This window comes from Hippocampus comes, unplaced genomic scaffold (genome assembly GCF_001891065.2).
Source record: "Hippocampus comes isolate QL1 unplaced genomic scaffold, H_comes_QL1_v1.1 scaffold7, whole genome shotgun sequence".
In the NCBI taxonomy this organism is placed as follows: Eukaryota; Metazoa; Chordata; class Actinopteri; order Syngnathiformes; family Syngnathidae; genus Hippocampus; species Hippocampus comes.
This window is the reverse complement of record NW_017842060.1, coordinates 8,720,159-8,736,529: the sequence shown is the minus strand read 5'-3', so window position 1 is coordinate 8,736,529 and position 16,371 is coordinate 8,720,159. Positions and strand designations below refer to the sequence as shown.

The 16,371-nt window shown below is 41.0% G+C and overlaps 3 protein-coding genes across 4 annotated transcripts; 1 reads left to right on the top strand and 2 right to left on the bottom strand.

The window, feature by feature from the left end:
* The first annotated feature begins 54 nt into the window (after positions 1-54).
* Positions 55-5,204, top strand: LOC109511434 (epithelial membrane protein 1). Its single transcript, XM_019862544.1, has 5 exons — positions 55-178; positions 967-1,050; positions 1,676-1,775; positions 2,011-2,151; positions 3,904-5,204. Exons 2-5 carry the CDS (start codon positions 976-978, stop codon positions 4,059-4,061), a joined length of 474 nt encoding a protein of 157 aa, XP_019718103.1. The 5' UTR covers positions 55-178; positions 967-975; the 3' UTR covers positions 4,062-5,204.
* A 412-nt stretch (positions 5,205-5,616) lies between these two features.
* Positions 5,617-10,233, bottom strand: f8a (coagulation factor VIII associated). Of its 2 annotated transcripts, none has more exons than XM_019862541.1 (12): positions 10,073-10,207; positions 9,628-9,674; positions 9,465-9,537; positions 8,861-9,020; positions 8,686-8,754; positions 8,486-8,606; positions 8,191-8,283; positions 7,570-7,634; positions 6,511-6,592; positions 6,328-6,374; positions 5,952-6,007; positions 5,617-5,842 (listed from the first exon to the last, which is right to left on the bottom strand). In XM_019862541.1, exons 1-12 carry the CDS (start codon positions 10,129-10,131, stop codon positions 5,761-5,763), a joined length of 954 nt encoding a protein of 317 aa, XP_019718100.1. In that variant the 5' UTR covers positions 10,132-10,207; the 3' UTR covers positions 5,617-5,760. The 2 variants fall into 2 exon arrangements, with proteins under 2 accessions (XP_019718100.1, XP_019718101.1); XM_019862542.1 differs by lacking the exon at positions 5,617-5,842 and adding an exon at positions 6,911-6,945 and having other exon boundaries at positions 10,073-10,233.
* Positions 10,234-11,524: 1,291 nt separating this feature from the next.
* nfam1 (NFAT activating protein with ITAM motif 1) lies at positions 11,525-14,932 on the bottom strand. Its single transcript, XM_019861672.1, has 6 exons — positions 14,707-14,932; positions 14,366-14,635; positions 12,557-12,678; positions 12,135-12,263; positions 11,935-12,045; positions 11,525-11,841 (listed from the first exon to the last, which is right to left on the bottom strand). Exons 1-6 carry the CDS (start codon positions 14,795-14,797, stop codon positions 11,779-11,781), a joined length of 786 nt encoding a protein of 261 aa, XP_019717231.1. The 5' UTR covers positions 14,798-14,932; the 3' UTR covers positions 11,525-11,778.
* Between the last annotated feature and the right edge of the window lie 1,439 nt (positions 14,933-16,371).

The window sequence follows — 16,371 nt, the reverse complement described above, 5'->3', positions numbered from 1 at the left end:
CTGTGGACATTTCATTGAGGAGGAAAAAAAAAGTGAAACTTTCTGGGTGGGGCTTGCACAAGGGGAAGAGAGGGAAAACAGGCCGATGTGTGTGCGTCCCAGTCAGAGCTGGGTGGGTCTTCTACTGCCATTCGCATTTTCCAAATAACTCCCGGGCTGTGCGTTCGAGCGCTTTCAGGTAATACTTTATTATTCTCGATTGCATTCTTTTACTCCTAATTGTTCCTCTCTTTCAACCGACTGAAACGCGCGTTTTTTTCGTGGTTTTGTGGTTACTCAAAGTGCAGGAAAGCGAGATTTACGGCGTAGCCCAAACTTTCAAAGTAGCACAGAAGGGTTGAAAAGTTGCGAACGTAAAAGGCGCGCATTGGAAACCATTCCTTGTCGAACGTTAACCGTCATAAATTACGATATATGTAAGCCGGAACTATTATTATCATTATGTTTTACATTTATAATTATGGTCAAGCGTCGCGTTCTCGCGCTCTTTTCAAAGTTGTTGACGGCATTGTACAGTAGAGGGCCTGCGCGTGTAATTTGGGAATGTCCGGACACCGTCGCAACAAAAGCGGCTTTCTCGTCGACGGAAATAGCTTCAAGCCCCGAATTCGACCACTACAAATGGTACTTGTTAATTTGCCCCACGATGCGCCACAATAGGTGTTTGAAAAGTTTATTACATCGGCGTGGGGGAATTTGTTGGGGCTGGTCAGGGGTTGGGTGGGGGCACATCTGTCTGCGGGGTTTTCAGGGGCGTTTTTGGGGGGCCCTCTGTCTGTCAGCTCCCATTCGCAGTGTTTTATCTGGGACAGCTGTGAGGGGCTTTCTGTAAGGGGGAGGTTGACTTAAGTACTGTACAGTGAATGCTGTGCATCCTCCCACGCGCGCGCCCGCGCGCGCACACACACACACGCGCGCACACCCCACAGTCCCTCCAAATCACCGTGCCAATATTTCTTTTGCCAGAGGGTCACAATGTTGATGCTGGGTGGAATCGTTGTTGTGCATCTCACCACCATTATCCTGCTCCTCATTGCTACCATTGATAATGTAAGTATAGTGGGTTTTTTTTTCGTTCATACAACGCACCCCCCTTCCAAAATGACTCGCATTCCAATTATGTTTGTTTTACCCAAATGAAAACACGTGGCAGACGTTGGGTGTTATTTAACAAGTTTTATGGCAGTTTTTGGGTGGGTTTGGGTTCATATTTTATTACCCACATTTATCACCCATATTTCTTTTTTTCCCCACATTATAATGTGATCTATGAAAAGAGTTTACAAATTATTTATTTCATTTCATATCATGAAAGGGTAGTCTTGTGTTAGTTTCTTTCATGAGATATTTTACTTGCTTATACGTTTACAAAAATAGGTTCTCAGAATGGGGGGGTAGTGAAGAATTGCACTTCGTTATTGGCATTTCTAATACAGTATTGTGCTCCACTTTGGTAGCTAAATAAGGTAACAAAAACTGAGACTTAACATAAAAAATATTGAGTACAGCTCTTGTATTGGATTGGGTACACCTTGCTCTGGTAATTCAACAGGTCGCTAAATTACATACGGGCAATAGAAATGGATACGAAGCGGTTTAGAAACCAATCTCCCTGAAATCAGTTCTGTATTTCGTGGCATAATAACGTGACATTTACATCTACCTGTGACTCTAGGCCTGGTGGACCACCGATGCATTGTCAACTGACTTGTGGGGAAGATGGGAGCTGGTCAACTCAGCCTGGCATTACACTAACCTGAAAGACTACCCAGAGGGTAAATGCTGTATAAAATTTGCTTACCTGACAGATGCTGTCCCACTGCAGTGAATAAGATATGGACGCAGGTGTTTAAAATGAGTCAGTATATGGCCCGCTGGCACGTGCCATGTGCACGTAACAGCTAGACCATGTCCCATGAGCAAATTATTTGTGTTTAAAAAGCGCTGTGCAAATATGCAATCGTCAGCGTTTTTTGTCATTCCTTCACTTTGTATGTGTTGCTATTACAGAGTACCTTCAGGCGGTACAGGCGACTTCAGTGCTGGCGTGCATCTTCGCCATCCTATCCCTGTTTGTCTTTGTGGCTCAGCTCTTCACTCTGCCCAAAGGCCAACGCTTCACCTTCACCGGTGTTTTACAGTTGATCGCCTGTGAGTGATAACAGCCTTGTTTTCTACAACCATAGGGAACATTTCAGTCCGCTCTATTAGATGATGTGCTTAGATGTCTTTATAATGCATGAGCTAATTGTCTGATTAAGCGCATATTCACATACTGTACATTCTTACTGAGAAAGAGGGAAGGATCATTGCAAATTTTTAATGATGTGGTGGAATCAATGAATGCTGCGAGTCTGTTTGCTGGTAGCCAGAGGCAGGGTTCAATCACAGCACATTTGTTTGTTCTGCATGACACAATTAAGACAAAGGTCATGTGTTCTCAAGTCTCGAGAATCCGCTGGGTTAAACTGCACAAGACGAATGGAATGTCATGCACAAAAAGCACTGACTGAAAATAAACTCAACCTGGATAAGCACCAAATTGCAAACGTATCACTAGTCATAGAGTTAAATAGCAGGGCAGAAATTATATTTCGCTTGAAAAATTAATGAAAATATTACATGTAAAAAAAGCACTGATGGGAACTGGGCAATGGTATTTTCTCAGAGTGGGAGTCTCACCTCCTCAAGGGGGCGCCAGAGGATCTCAGGGGAAGTGCAGTACAGTATCGTGAGAAAACTACAGACGAAACATCTTCTTCTTCTTCTCCTCCTTTCGGCACGTCCCTATTCAGGGGTCTGATGTTTAGTTCTAACAATTCCATCCGCCCCTGTAGAAAACTACAGACGAAACATATTCCCGCTAAATTAACTTCAGATACATGCTCTATGAAATTGGGTTGATGTTTAGTTCTAACAATGAAGGGTGAGACTTAACTGTATAACTACGGTTATTTTAAAGTAAAATAACAATTATAGAGGTACAAAAAGTCCAGAATTTTATGGTAATTTTCGAATGTTAGTTTGAACAGAAGTCTTACAAATGAAGTCTTCCTGTTGCTCCAATTGCCTTCGGGCGTTTTCCTCACTTCTCAACATAATGGACAGTCAGAAGTGAGCAGAAAAGTGAGTCAGGCGAATGAATCGTCTTGTTGGGCACCGATTTTCTGCTCTAAATATTTGTAACACTCATTGTCATCTGCATTTAAAATAGATTTCATAGTCTGAATCCTCTGTGGGCGAGAGACAGATTGATCCAGTGTTACACCAAATGCTTTCATCTCATTTGACATTATTTAACGAGTGCTCTAATATGTTACGGCCGCTCCTGATTTGGATTAAAACACCATATTTCCTCATATTGTGGCCTTTGCTTCCCTGCACCAATGAATCATGGGGTGTGTCGTCCACATGTGCCGAGGAGGGAATCTTAGAAATAACAGTGACAAATACCATACATTACCACGATATACACTGCATGAAGAGCTGACATGGCATCTGTAGAGTTGTCAATCAAAAGCAGACACAGCATCTGTAAAGCTGTCAATCAAGAGCAGTCATAGCATCTGTAAAGCTATCAATCATAATTAAAGACATGCATTCTGGAGTCAAAGCTTCAAATTTTCTTCAACGTTTACCCAGAAAGAAGAAGCAAAAACTCATTAACAATCCTATGTCTTCCAATAAAAAGCGAGTGAAAAGTGTTGTCTGGAAAATTGATCCGAATGCTACGTATTCCATGCTGATGATTCACACGTCATCGATCCCCAGTACGCTCTGTAGTTAAGTAAACACCCTCAACCAGTACACGAGGAAATTGTTCTTCTTGAGTTGTTATTATTGGTATATGGAGTTTTCGGTTATGAGTAAAAACTGACTTAAGTGCTCCATTCTCGCCTGCAGGTCTGTGTATAATGATAGCTGCCTCAATTTACACCGCTGAGTTCCACGCCAATGAAGACGGAGCATACGGACACTCCTACATCCTGGCCTGGATCTCATTTGTCCTCACACTCCTCTTAGCAATCACCTATCTCGTTCTGCGGAAAAAAAGTGAGTGAGTGGAAAGAGAGGAGTCCGGGATCTGTGATCACATTCCTTCTTAATTGGGACGTTCAAGAAGTATCCTCCAAAATTGTGACAAATATTTGTTGTTGGGAGTTAAACAAAATGGGAATATTGCTCAGTCATTTAAAAAATACATATAAGCCTCATTTATCATTTTATTGTGCAGATTTCCCATTCCGAAATTTGATGGTATAGACCACATGGGAGTAAAGTGCTCTACATTTGTATAACAAGCTAATTTACATCATTACCATAACAGTCAAATTAGTTTCAGTGGCAAATTATAATGATGTGAAATACTTTAAACATCTCGTGGCAAATTAGGCATACAGTATGTCAACTGTGACTTTACTAGCTTGGTGCTAGTTACTGTAGCATAAACTTAGGGAGAAGTGGGAGAGACATTTGTCTTTTTTTTTTGTTGTTGTTTTTAGTTTACACAAAAAGTTTTAGAACGTCGTACATGTGGATTTTGTTACCAATGAATGATGTAGCCTCTATGCTAAGCTAACCCAAACTACAGCCAGACATGGCTTCATACATTTTCTGTGCAAACAGGAGTGTAGCATCTCTGTGCCTTAAGTCTCACACTGTTGGCTCTTTCGAAGTAAAGTCACCAGTTAAGATTATTTAGGAAGTGGGGTCTTGATAAGTTGAAGTGCTGACCCCCCCCCCCACCCCCCCCAATCAAACTGAGGCTTCCAACAACTACAGTACCACAAGAAAGAAGTTAACATTCTGTGTAAAGTTACAGCATGTTCGCAACACTACACCTTCCCTGTTGCAGTACTTGAACAATTCAACAAGCCTTAATTGAAAATCTAAGTAGTTTTAAGTCATGTATCTTTATTTTCTGATTGAAGTATAGTGTATTCTTGTTTAATCCATGTACATTGTAACCATTATATTTTTGTAACATTTTGTAATGTACCTTTACTTTTCAAACTATGTTTTGCATTTTGTTTGTAGTTGGCTGCTATCTTAAAAGAAAAAAACAAAGTACATCAATTTGTACATATGAACCAGGTATGGAGGACGACAGTGTTTCATTTGATCATATTTCTAAATTATGCATTCGAAGGTTTGTAATTACATTGGAGTGAAGCCATACACTATAATCAATAAACAACCATTAAGAAACACTGCTTCACGCTTCATTCATCAAATCAAGCTCAACAATATGAAATGACTAGATAAATACTATATGTATGAAGAACTACTATTTTGGCAATATGACGAACGTTAAGGTTTTGGGTTGAACTCTTTGCTCGGACTTTGCATGTTCTCCCTGAGGCTGAGATGTGAGTTGACTCTGGCTTCATTCCACATTGCAAAAAACGTGCATGTTAACTTCATTTAAGACTCTGAACTCCATAGGCGTGAATGTGAGCATGAGTATGTTTGACTATGTGTACCCTGGTGGGTCACACCCAAAGTCAGCCAGAACAGTCTCTCTCTGAGAACAGGAGCTATAGAAAACGGATGGAAGTTCCATTCAGGGGGGGAAAAAAAAAGTCCGAAATAACGACGTTAACATCATACCACAAATGTTTTTTTTTCAAGGTTTTACATTTTATATTTCTCTCAGCGCAAGCATTTCTTGAGGTCTTAGAACAGACCCAGTCTCAAGCAGGAATGTTTCCATGATGTTAGCTATCGTTCCCAGAGGAAGCGGATGAGAACAGGACGCTACTAAATGCCTTGGCCAGAGGGTGTGATGCGCTCCTGAACCACTAGGTGAAGGAGGTGATTCTGTTCAGCGGTCAGCAGTGGCCTGAGGTGGAAAAACAAACAAACAAAAAACTGTAAATAAAAAACATAAAGGTACACCATGAGAGACAACACGCCGCTCATGATGGCGAGAAACATTTTGGAATGCTTACCATAGCTCAGTCTGAAGAGACTTCAGGGACTCTGTGTCTTTCTCTTGGCATGCCATCTGTGAAACACATTGGCTTTTATGTGCTGCACAAATAAATTCAGATGGCCTTGACAAGGGATGTGACTGTGTTTGTTCATAAACTCGGTTGATATTTCGCTATACGCTCCTCTTTTTGTTCGGGCTTCATCAAGCAACAATACTATTATCAGTCCTTTGAGGACACGCGTACAAATGCTGCAGATTAAAATGGGAAAACTGCGATCCATTTAAAAAGCAGGGACAATCCCAGCACATTTTATCGCAGCTTTGCAAAAGGCCCCGAGGAGAAGACCAGGAAATCCTGTCAAGTGCAAAAGTATGCGTCTGATGAAACTCACCACCACCGACTGCAGGAGCAGGAAAACATTCTCTGGTAGGAAGGTCACTGAAAGAGAACACAAGCACTGACTCGTTGGGCCTCAAATAATGGTTAATTGTAACAAGCCACCGCCCTCTCAATCAAACAAAGAAGACGGAAGAGGATCTTAATCCTTTTGATCAGCAATTAAAAGTGTCTCCACCTTGGCTGTGTGGGTCAAAGGACTCCCATGCGTATCTCTCCAGTGTTTGCGCATGTTCTGGTAGCAGCTTCTGAGGCGGAGGCTGCACAGAAAAGTGAAACGATTCAAAACATTTAAGAGGCTTCATGATTTACAATATGGAAAATAGGCAAACACAACTGGTGTTATACTGGGTTATCGATTCTTATTGCGTCGGTGTTGCCTTCCTTTCAGACTTAACCTTTAAATCTCATCTGCGTGTTGCAATTTGATGGCTGCCTGTCACTAAAATGTTGGTCTTTGTCCATGCAGCTTATCGAAACAACGCTCCTGTGCAATTTAATCGACTATTCCATTCTCACTTTCAATTTCATTCTCATACACCTAAAATACAGCCTTGTGGACGACAATGTGTGCCTACCCCGTCAGATATCCTCCAATTGTTGTCCATGTAACCTAAAAGTCAGAATAGACACGTCTTTTGTTTTGGCAACCAGTTTGTGATTTGCAGTATGATATTTATTTACATTTGTATGATGTAAAATGCTCATAGTACATGCAATACGGTTATCATTGTTGGCCACAGGGCAGCAGAATACAAGCATGATTTGAATTTGTGTCGCTACCATACAACTTTCGAACTTTGACGGCAAATAGATATTGTTCAATATGAAAAGTCTTAAGATAACCGTTGTGTGTGGAGTGGAATAATGACGAGGGGATATTACCGCAAGTCGCAACTAAAGTTCACGTATACTTAATGGTTGAGGCAGACGATTACTCTTCACTATTATCCAGCAGATACTCATTTTTCCAGATACTGCTTAATCACTTCTGGGATGGGGCATCATTCATTATCTGTCTCAAACTTTTTTTATTTTTTATTTACAGGAAGTGAGTTTGTGGCTCAATTTCAGGTAGTCAACTTTCCACAAGAACCTGAATGACCTTGTACAGAGAGTTCAGGGAAAAGGGGGCTTTGAGATACTCCCCCATTTTCACCATTCTACTGTTTTGGAGCAGTGCTGAACTGCATACAGTCCAATACATGGATTAAAAAAAAAAAAAAAAAGACTGTACCTCAAGCAACATCAGCAATAAAACTCTGGCGATCTCACATCTCGCCACAATGTCCAGAAAAGCACCTGTAAGATAAGTTAAAAAAAAAAAAAGAAAAAAAAAAAGGATCAAACATACTGTAAGGAAGGGATGTAACAGCTCACCAATAGAACAGGATGCAGGAGGATAGGAAATGGCAGGAAAGGACAGGTCCGGGATTGTGAGCCTGGCAGCGCGAATAGTATGTGGTGTGAGTATCTATGCAGTGCAGAAACACCTTTTGGGATTATAGAGGACAGTTGGGCGATTTGACGAAATCATAAAGGCTGTCATTTTGAGTGCATTAAAAACCAGATGACTGGCAGGGCAGAGGAGCTGAGCAGCTGGACAAGTGGACAGCACAACTGTGCTGTAACCTGATCTGCTGGCTGACTCCCCATGCCCTCCCTGGGGAAACCTGACTGCAGAATACTTATAGTGTGGGAATTTCCGTTTATTTATATAATAGTACATTTGAGGTACATTTAAAAAGAGTTTTTATCACAGTTGGCAAGAATTACGGGTTTGTCAATCATTTTCATTTCCTTTTTTTTTTTTTTTTGTGAACATGGACAGATTTAAGCGCTGTGAAAGGAGCCTCACCAACAGGGGTGTTGGTGCCTGGTAGTTGCAGTCCTCTCTCCTGGCACGTAAGCTGCATTTCCGTAAACACTGACAAGGCGCCATCATAGTCACCTACAAGGAGACACAAATTACATAAGATGAGATACAAAATGTTAAAGATCTGGTAATGCAACTCTTTATTGGTTAATCGGTCAATCGGCTGTTTCGTTATCCCATTCATCCCTTTTCTAAACTACTATGCTCCTACTTCGGGTTTCAGGCGAGCCTTTCCTAGCTGACTTAGGGTAAGAGGCATCTGAGACATTAAACTCACGTGTGAGAATTTTACATGAAGCCATTTCTCCCATCGACAGAAGAGATTCCACTGGCATCTGTGTCTGTAGCTCTGCGGCCCTCTGATAATGAACAATAGCTTCTCCTGGTCGGTTCATCTCCTATTGAAGATGAAGCGTCTTATCAAATGAAATATAGTACGTCACCCATATCGTGTGCTACTTGAATATGACAGCTTACTTTGAGTGCATTGCCAAGTTCTAAACACAGACTGGCTGCCATCACAGGCTGGTTCATTTCAACATACACCTGTAAAAACAACAGCAATTATCAGACAGTCACTGGATACATTTACTTGGCACAACAGACAGTTTCTCGCACTTAAAAATCAGAAAAAAAGGGCATCACAGTGAACCTTGATGGCAAAACTGTAGCAGTTGAGTGCAGCCTGCAGGTGCTCGTCAAAGCCTGGTGCCTGCAGAGAGCGATTCTCTTGCTCAGAGGAAAGAAAAAGGCGTGCAGCATCAGTTAGCGCCAGAGCTTCTCCTGGAGCGTTAAACAGAGTCTGCTCACACCTGCAGGAGCAACAATCACAATGTGATAATACACAAAAGTGGAACACTGCTGCTGCAACTGTACAGTCTGGAATAAATGTTTTAACGATAGCTGGTGTTTGACTCCGGAACAGATTATTTCTATTTCCATCATTTAATACTGAAACGTTTAAAAATCAATTCGGTCTACATATATATTTATATTTTAAATAAACAAAATCAACAACATCAGCTATATCTGCACAGCTGCACACGAATGATGAGCTCCCAGACCAAAATAGAAAAAGTTATTCTTTGTATTTCATTAACATATGGGATCAGGAAGTTTACAGCCAATCAAATAACTGAACATGGAAGCACACATTTGTTTGTATAATCTCCGCTTTAGAATTTGCCTACTTCTAACTAGCAGGACCTGGCCACTACCACAAAAAACTGTTATTATTTGTGTATATGTTCTCTTACCGGGCCATGGCCAGGTTACAGAATGCGGCATACTGCAAACAGTCCTGCTGCTTTAGCTCCTTGGCTAGTTGACCTGAAACAACAAACATTGCTGAATGTAAGCTAAGCAAAATATGGAAAATGGAGACGCTAAATTGGTCATTACTCGAACATGAAAACATACCAAACTGCTCACTTGCCTCCGCAACATTTGGCTTCCGGAGGAACCGCCTGCAAAGAGGGCAAAAAAATATAAATATAATTTTTACAACGAGCAAAATATTACTGTGTTACTATCAATTGATGTGCACGTGCTAGCAAGCAGACGCAAGAGGCACTGCACTGTTGTGTGGTGCTAATGCTATGCATTGGCGATGCCGCTAGCTACTAATACTACGAGCTACTAATAACTGATTTATATCGTAGCCTGGAAACATTTTCACAAAACATCTATTTGTGAGATTCAGTGATAGCGGGCGAGGAGGGACCCACTCATAAATATTACATCCCTCTACCAGTCGAGGGAAGCTAGCAAACTCGATCTAGCTTGCTAGACAGCAACAATTACATCTGGAAAACTTTCATCTGATGTTATTTTTTTACTTACGATTAATTCCGCCAACACTTACTTTTTAAGCTTATTCGATACAGCACGGTATCTCGCCAAGAAGTCACCTTCTGCAGCCATGGTCACCGCAGACAACACAAAAGCAACCCGGAAGTGCAGCAACTGTCAGCAATGTTGTGAGTGGCTACTTTTTCGTCCTCTATTGGTTGATTCGTGGCGGTTGGCAAACAACCTAATGATCATTACTGCCATCACCTGGTATGGAGTATGGATCGTGAGTTTACGCAGACGTTTACTATTACTGTATATCTATTTCACTTTAATATTGCAATGTTATCTTACATTCTTTCCTTTGCGAAATTTAGCTCAAAATCTCTAAGCTAATTTGGCGTTTTATTCTCTTTAATATTACAATCAAATTTATTCTCTCAACCACACACCTTTCACACCTAAATAAGGCACCCTCCATCGTTTCTACTTCCCCATAGCTACAATTACGCGCATCATGCTTGCCTATTCTGAATAATGTGCGATTTGCTCAGATGTTATTCTTGATGTTATTTCTTTTTTTTCTATTATTCCTTGGTTTCCTCATTTCACCAACGTTCATTTGTATTTTGTCAGACTATATTCCTCCTCTTCTTTGATCCATTTCTTTTGCTACCTTAGTTATCTGTTTGATCGCAGCTTTGTTTTTGCGAAATTTAATTTCTCACTCAATTTTAACATGTCTTGCACCCTTTTTAGCATGTTTGTCTGCTAACTTATAAACCGTTTGTTATTTTTGTCCAACAATGTGAAATCCACATTTGCATCGAATATCCATGAAGGAACTGCTGGCAAAGGTACTATGGACTCACTTTTAAATGGTCTGTTTTGAATTATTTTGCTTCCTTAGGTGATACACCCCAAACCTTTAAGTCCTTTCTTCTCCTTTTCCCAGCAAAGTTGTAATACATATTATGTGGGACGATGTTGTTCATAAACTTGCAATTGGCTCCGTGAAGGAGATCTTAAATTTTTATTGGCTCAGAGAAAATGGCGTGGCTTGACTCTTGGAAGTGATAAACGCTTTTAAAATGCCTTTTTAAAAAAGAAAACCCTTTAAAAGTGACCTGGAAAAGTATTCATTGCCCTTATTTTTGTTGCATTAAAACCTCAAATTTATCTCTCTCTCCCTCTCCCCTTTCTCTAAATATATATAAACCTATGGAAATCCAACTTTTAATTCAAGTGCATTTATTCAGTGGGGGTTGGGGGCGAAATCCTCCAAGAAGAAATAATTATTTTACATCAAATCATGTGTGCCAAAATTATCTCATCTAATGTTTCTAATTTGTACAACTGCCTTTTGCCAATCAAAAACCATCTAAGCTTCTCCTCTAATGTTTCACAAGATGGGAGAACACATAGAGGTATTTTGGATCGTTCTTCTTTGCAGAACCTCTCTAAACCTATCCAGACACCTGGACCCTTTCTCCTTTTCATATCACTGCACAGGTTTTCAGTGGAATTGAGGTCCAAAAATGTAAATATATTTATTCTTTGAAATGTTGAGGACACAATGGTATGCAGAAATACAGTTAATAACAATTTTATAGACAATATAATTGTCACGGCAGACAGGTGGGGGCAGGAAATATTTTCTTTTCCTGAGGGAGACGTAACAGTTAAGCACTGGCATATATACATGAATGAGTCTTTACAATATATAATGTATTTATGGGTTACAATGTCAGCCAGGTTTGACACAGAGTTCTTGATGATTCAGAAATTCTCGTAGACAGACTCAAATGCCCCTTCCTCATGTGCTTGCTTGCGTTGTTCCCCCTGAAGAGAGATATTGAAATGCGTTTATCTTGTCATACATTTCTGAAGATGTGATAAGGCAGCAAGCGCCCGCACCGAAGACACCCGACTGACCGGTTTCTGACTGGTTTTTGGCTTGAGAGCAGGCTTCTTCTGCTGTGACTCTGCGTTGACAGCTGAGCGGTCAAGCACATCATAAATGGAACGTGGTCGTGGCTCAAGACTCTAAAACATATTTTCTTATCAGTTGAAAAGAGAAAAGGGACAACGATAATGAATGACCTGAATGTGCCTCCACCCACGGGCATACTTACAGCATAGAGGGATGTGGAAGAAGCTATTATTACACCCATACCGTCATCCTCAGGCTTTTCTGCTTGTGTTCGTTCGTTGTTCTGCTTTCGATCGGTGCTCGGATTGCCACACTTGGGGATTTGTTTTTTCTAAAGTTTGGAGGGGGGAAAAAAAACACGTGCTTGCAACAAAATAAATAAATAAATCATTACAAACATTTGCAAAGTCATGTTGGAGACCCTTTTTTAAATTGTGGCACGTTGACTAGTAGTACCCTCAGGGGATGGAGTTGACTCTAACTTCAGACACTATGATTCGACTTTGTTGAAGAGAATGAAAGAGAAACACTGCTCAGCTGAATGTGTAAAAGAGCTCCGCTATTGCAACATGCCTTTAAATAAGAAACCTTGGAAACCGAGACTGCAGATAAGGCCCAACTTACCCAAGTTCCTCTGAAGACATACACAGAGCTGAGCACACTAAAAACCAGCAACACACCACAGAAGCAGGCCACCACGATGAAGTCGGTGTAGTCCACCATAGCGAGATCCCTGTAGCCTTCATCTGGAAGAATACAACTTTCATGACATATTTAGAATAGGATACAGGAATGATTATTGGTGGGCAGAAACAGAAACAAAATAAAATGTTGACCAATGATTGCTTTACTTTCCTCGTGACATTAAATAATGGACACAATTGTGGGCAACGGGTCATGACATGGTCCTGTAGTATTCCTACTTAGGACAAATCCACCATCACTGATATGCACTTAGACGAATGAAGCTTTGGTCAATCTGGGATATTGAACATCAAGGAAACAAGTGCCTCCCTTCTGTCACTTTAGAAGGTAGCAGAGTGGTTTCAAATGCTGCATTTACCTATTTTAGTTACATGACAAACATTAGAATGACTTACGGTGTTCAGTCTGAGTATGACGCAGCGCAGTTTTACACCACGACAACCATAATCAGAAACACTTTCTGACAATAGCAATTTCCTATGAGCCTTGAGAAGGCAAAATTGCGTAACTCTTGTATTGGATCTCATTAAACGGAGCAGATGTGCCTTATTCCCAAGTGTTACATTCATAATGCCTCCTAGGCAAGTCTGTAATTATTTAACAATAATAACAACAACAAAACTGTTAAGGGAGCAAAACAGTCCAAGGATGTTTCCTTAAATAAGAAATTGGCCAGAAATACGACTCTGATTTACATTACGTTACATGCTGGGGGTGGGGGGGTTCTTCTGTTGTGTGCTTTCCAGTGTCTGTCCTTGTGGATGTTAAATAGCTTGCAGGCACACATCAGCCCGTTTGTTCAGTTAAAAGGGTTCGATGTCTGGCAGACTTTACGATCAGTGAAGCCATGTAACGTTAACGAGCAGAGAGGCACGCAAAACTGCAAACAACTCCAATAATCAAGTATGTGGCTTGATTGTAAGTTTCACTTAGAAATATCCACTAATTTGCAACAGCATTGTGTACAATTTATCAACTACACTGGTAAAAATAAATAAATAAATAAAAATAAAAAGCAGGCTGAATGTACACTTGCAACAAATGTAAATTTTCAAGAGCAAATACACTATGTTAAAAAAAAATCATATTTCTCTGTATAATGAACAGAAAACTGTTGTATAAATGTTGCAAAACTGTCATAAGAAAAGTAATACAACACAGCCAAAATATAAAAATGACAATATTAAATTAACATTGTTTATCATCCCATCCACAATGAGGGTTTCCCAAAATAATGTAAAAATAATGATTATTTCTGGTCACAAATACTTACGTAATTGCTATCATATTATATTAAATTGATCAATTCTGTCGACGAGAACAAAAAAAGAGATTGTTCTTTTCCCAGTCACTGTGCTTCTCAGATATGACTTGAATAAATGAGCCGGATTCAAAATACAACGTCGTATCCTCACAAGGGTATCAAGCATAATGGAGCCTATCCCAGCTGCCTTCGGGAAGCAGTTTGGGGTACACCCCGAAGTGGTTGCCAGCCAATCGCAGGGCACACATAAACGAACAACCATTCACACTCAACAATCACACCTGGGGACAATATAGAGTGTTCAATTAACCTACCGTGCATGTTTTTGGAATGTGGGAGGAAATCGGAGGACCCGGAGAAAACCCATGCACGTTTCAGTATCATGCATTAGAAGAGTCACCTATTCAGCAGCAGCGTAGTGTAAACAAATGCCTTTCTCTGCACATTGGCTTGTCTGTACTCACCTTTCAGTCGAAGAAACAAGTACGCTTTGGCCCCCTTATAATGGCAATGATATTCTCCGGAACTCATGAGCATTTTCAGTTGAATAATGGCTTTGTTGGTCACCGCATGGCCTTGAGTTGCAGGAACTTTGTGTTTAAAAATCATCTGGTTATAAGGGTCAAAACACGCCAAGGTGTCTTCACTTTGGTTCGTCGGGATGTTCAGCTCATAAGGAACGTGGAGATCTTCACCCGTGAAACCCACAAAGACAGTGTCGAAAAATAATAATTCTGCGGGAACAAAGCAAAATGCAACATACATGTACAATAAGAGATATGATGGATATTTGTAGGTGGCTTACTTGGCTCTCCAGTCCCTGCGCATAAAGGAAGGAGCATTTTGAGAATCCAATTCAGCATAGGAAAGAAATGGCGATGTTGTCGTAATGCCATGTTTTATAAGGTTTTCATTCTCCACCATTTATTCTCCCCTCTGGCAGCTCTCAGTTACCCAGTCTCACTAAACTGACAAATGGGACTTCCTGTTTCTGGGAAGTGCACTTCCTGAAAATATTAGTTGCTCTGTGTGAACTCACAGAGGACAGGAAATAGACACGGCCCTCATGATGTCGATCATTTTAAAGCATTTCACGTCACAAAGGTGCAAGAAAGAAAAATTACACCTTTGGGAAAAAAAAAGTACAATCGGGCCCTGTTTTCATCCCCAACGCAAGTCTAGTATAAAGCCCAGTCATAACTGCGTGCGTGGGTAGATTTTTCTGTCATTTGGTATTTTGCTAGACTAGCACAGATAGAAGAGGGCATTTGCGCCATTGTGGGAGGGAACACAGCAGACTCTCAGCCAATCAAAGAAGCTCCCAGCTCATTTTCTTTAAATTCACCACAGAGAGAGGCACACGGTCAACATGGTTTAAGGACTAACTGGAGTCTATGCCGGAGAGCGATGCGCGTAAATTGCATTTACAGTAAAAGGAACTGCAAGATCCCCACTTGTGGAATTCCAAATCTGTCTACCGGCGCCGCGATCAAATACACCAAATTCACATTCACCACCTGCCTACCATTTAGACCTGCTAACATTGAAACTACTTTTTCTCACCAAACTGGCAAAGTGCACCAGGGAAGTGTAATAGAAAATGTCCTTGGTCTGCCGGAATGCATACCGACGTGCAGTGCGGTCAGCCAAATTCACAAACATGCTAAGCTAGACTTGCCCCTGTACAAAAATAAATGGAAATGCACCCGTTTTTAGTCCACTTCCTGTGATTAAATTATCAGGTGCGTCGGGGGCGCGGTATAGACATCCACTCTATTAATCACAGGTGTCAAACTCAAAGCTGTGGGGGGGGCTGCCCACATCCGGCCAACCACATCATTTTATGTGGCCGGCCAAAGTAAATCTTCGGGGTCTATTTCATGTTTCTCAAAAAAAAAAAAAAAAAAAAAACACTCTCAAGTACAGTTTCTAAAAGAAGTTACTTAGTACATGTAAAGGACAATATGCAGCTGGTCACTAGCCACCTCTGAGACATACTGTGAATGTGTGTGTGCGCGTCTGTGAGGAATTCCACACAGGGAGACAAATGGCCTGTCACTAATGCAGACCAGCTGTGAATTGGGGCAAGATTCCGTCACCGCAATCATTTTCTTTCTGTGAGGCGTGGAAGTTCGTTCCTTCCTTTTGTCTTTTCCTTTCCTCCGGTGACACTGTGCAGCTCTTTGTAGGCTGATATTCCACTTTTTCCTTTCCGTTAAATTTCTCTGCGGACGGGTACGTGTTTGTGTGTTGGTGTCCAACTGTGATCTCACCACAGCCTGCACACCATGATAACACACACAAACACACACATCAAACACTGCTATGACATCTGGATGCCAGTTAGAAATGAACTAGTCATGCAATTTTTATATCACGCATCAACTGGGCAATATTAAAAACACAATATCTACCCTATCCTATCTACCCTTCATTTCCATGGAGACGGGCCCTGAGCGAAGGCTGCTAC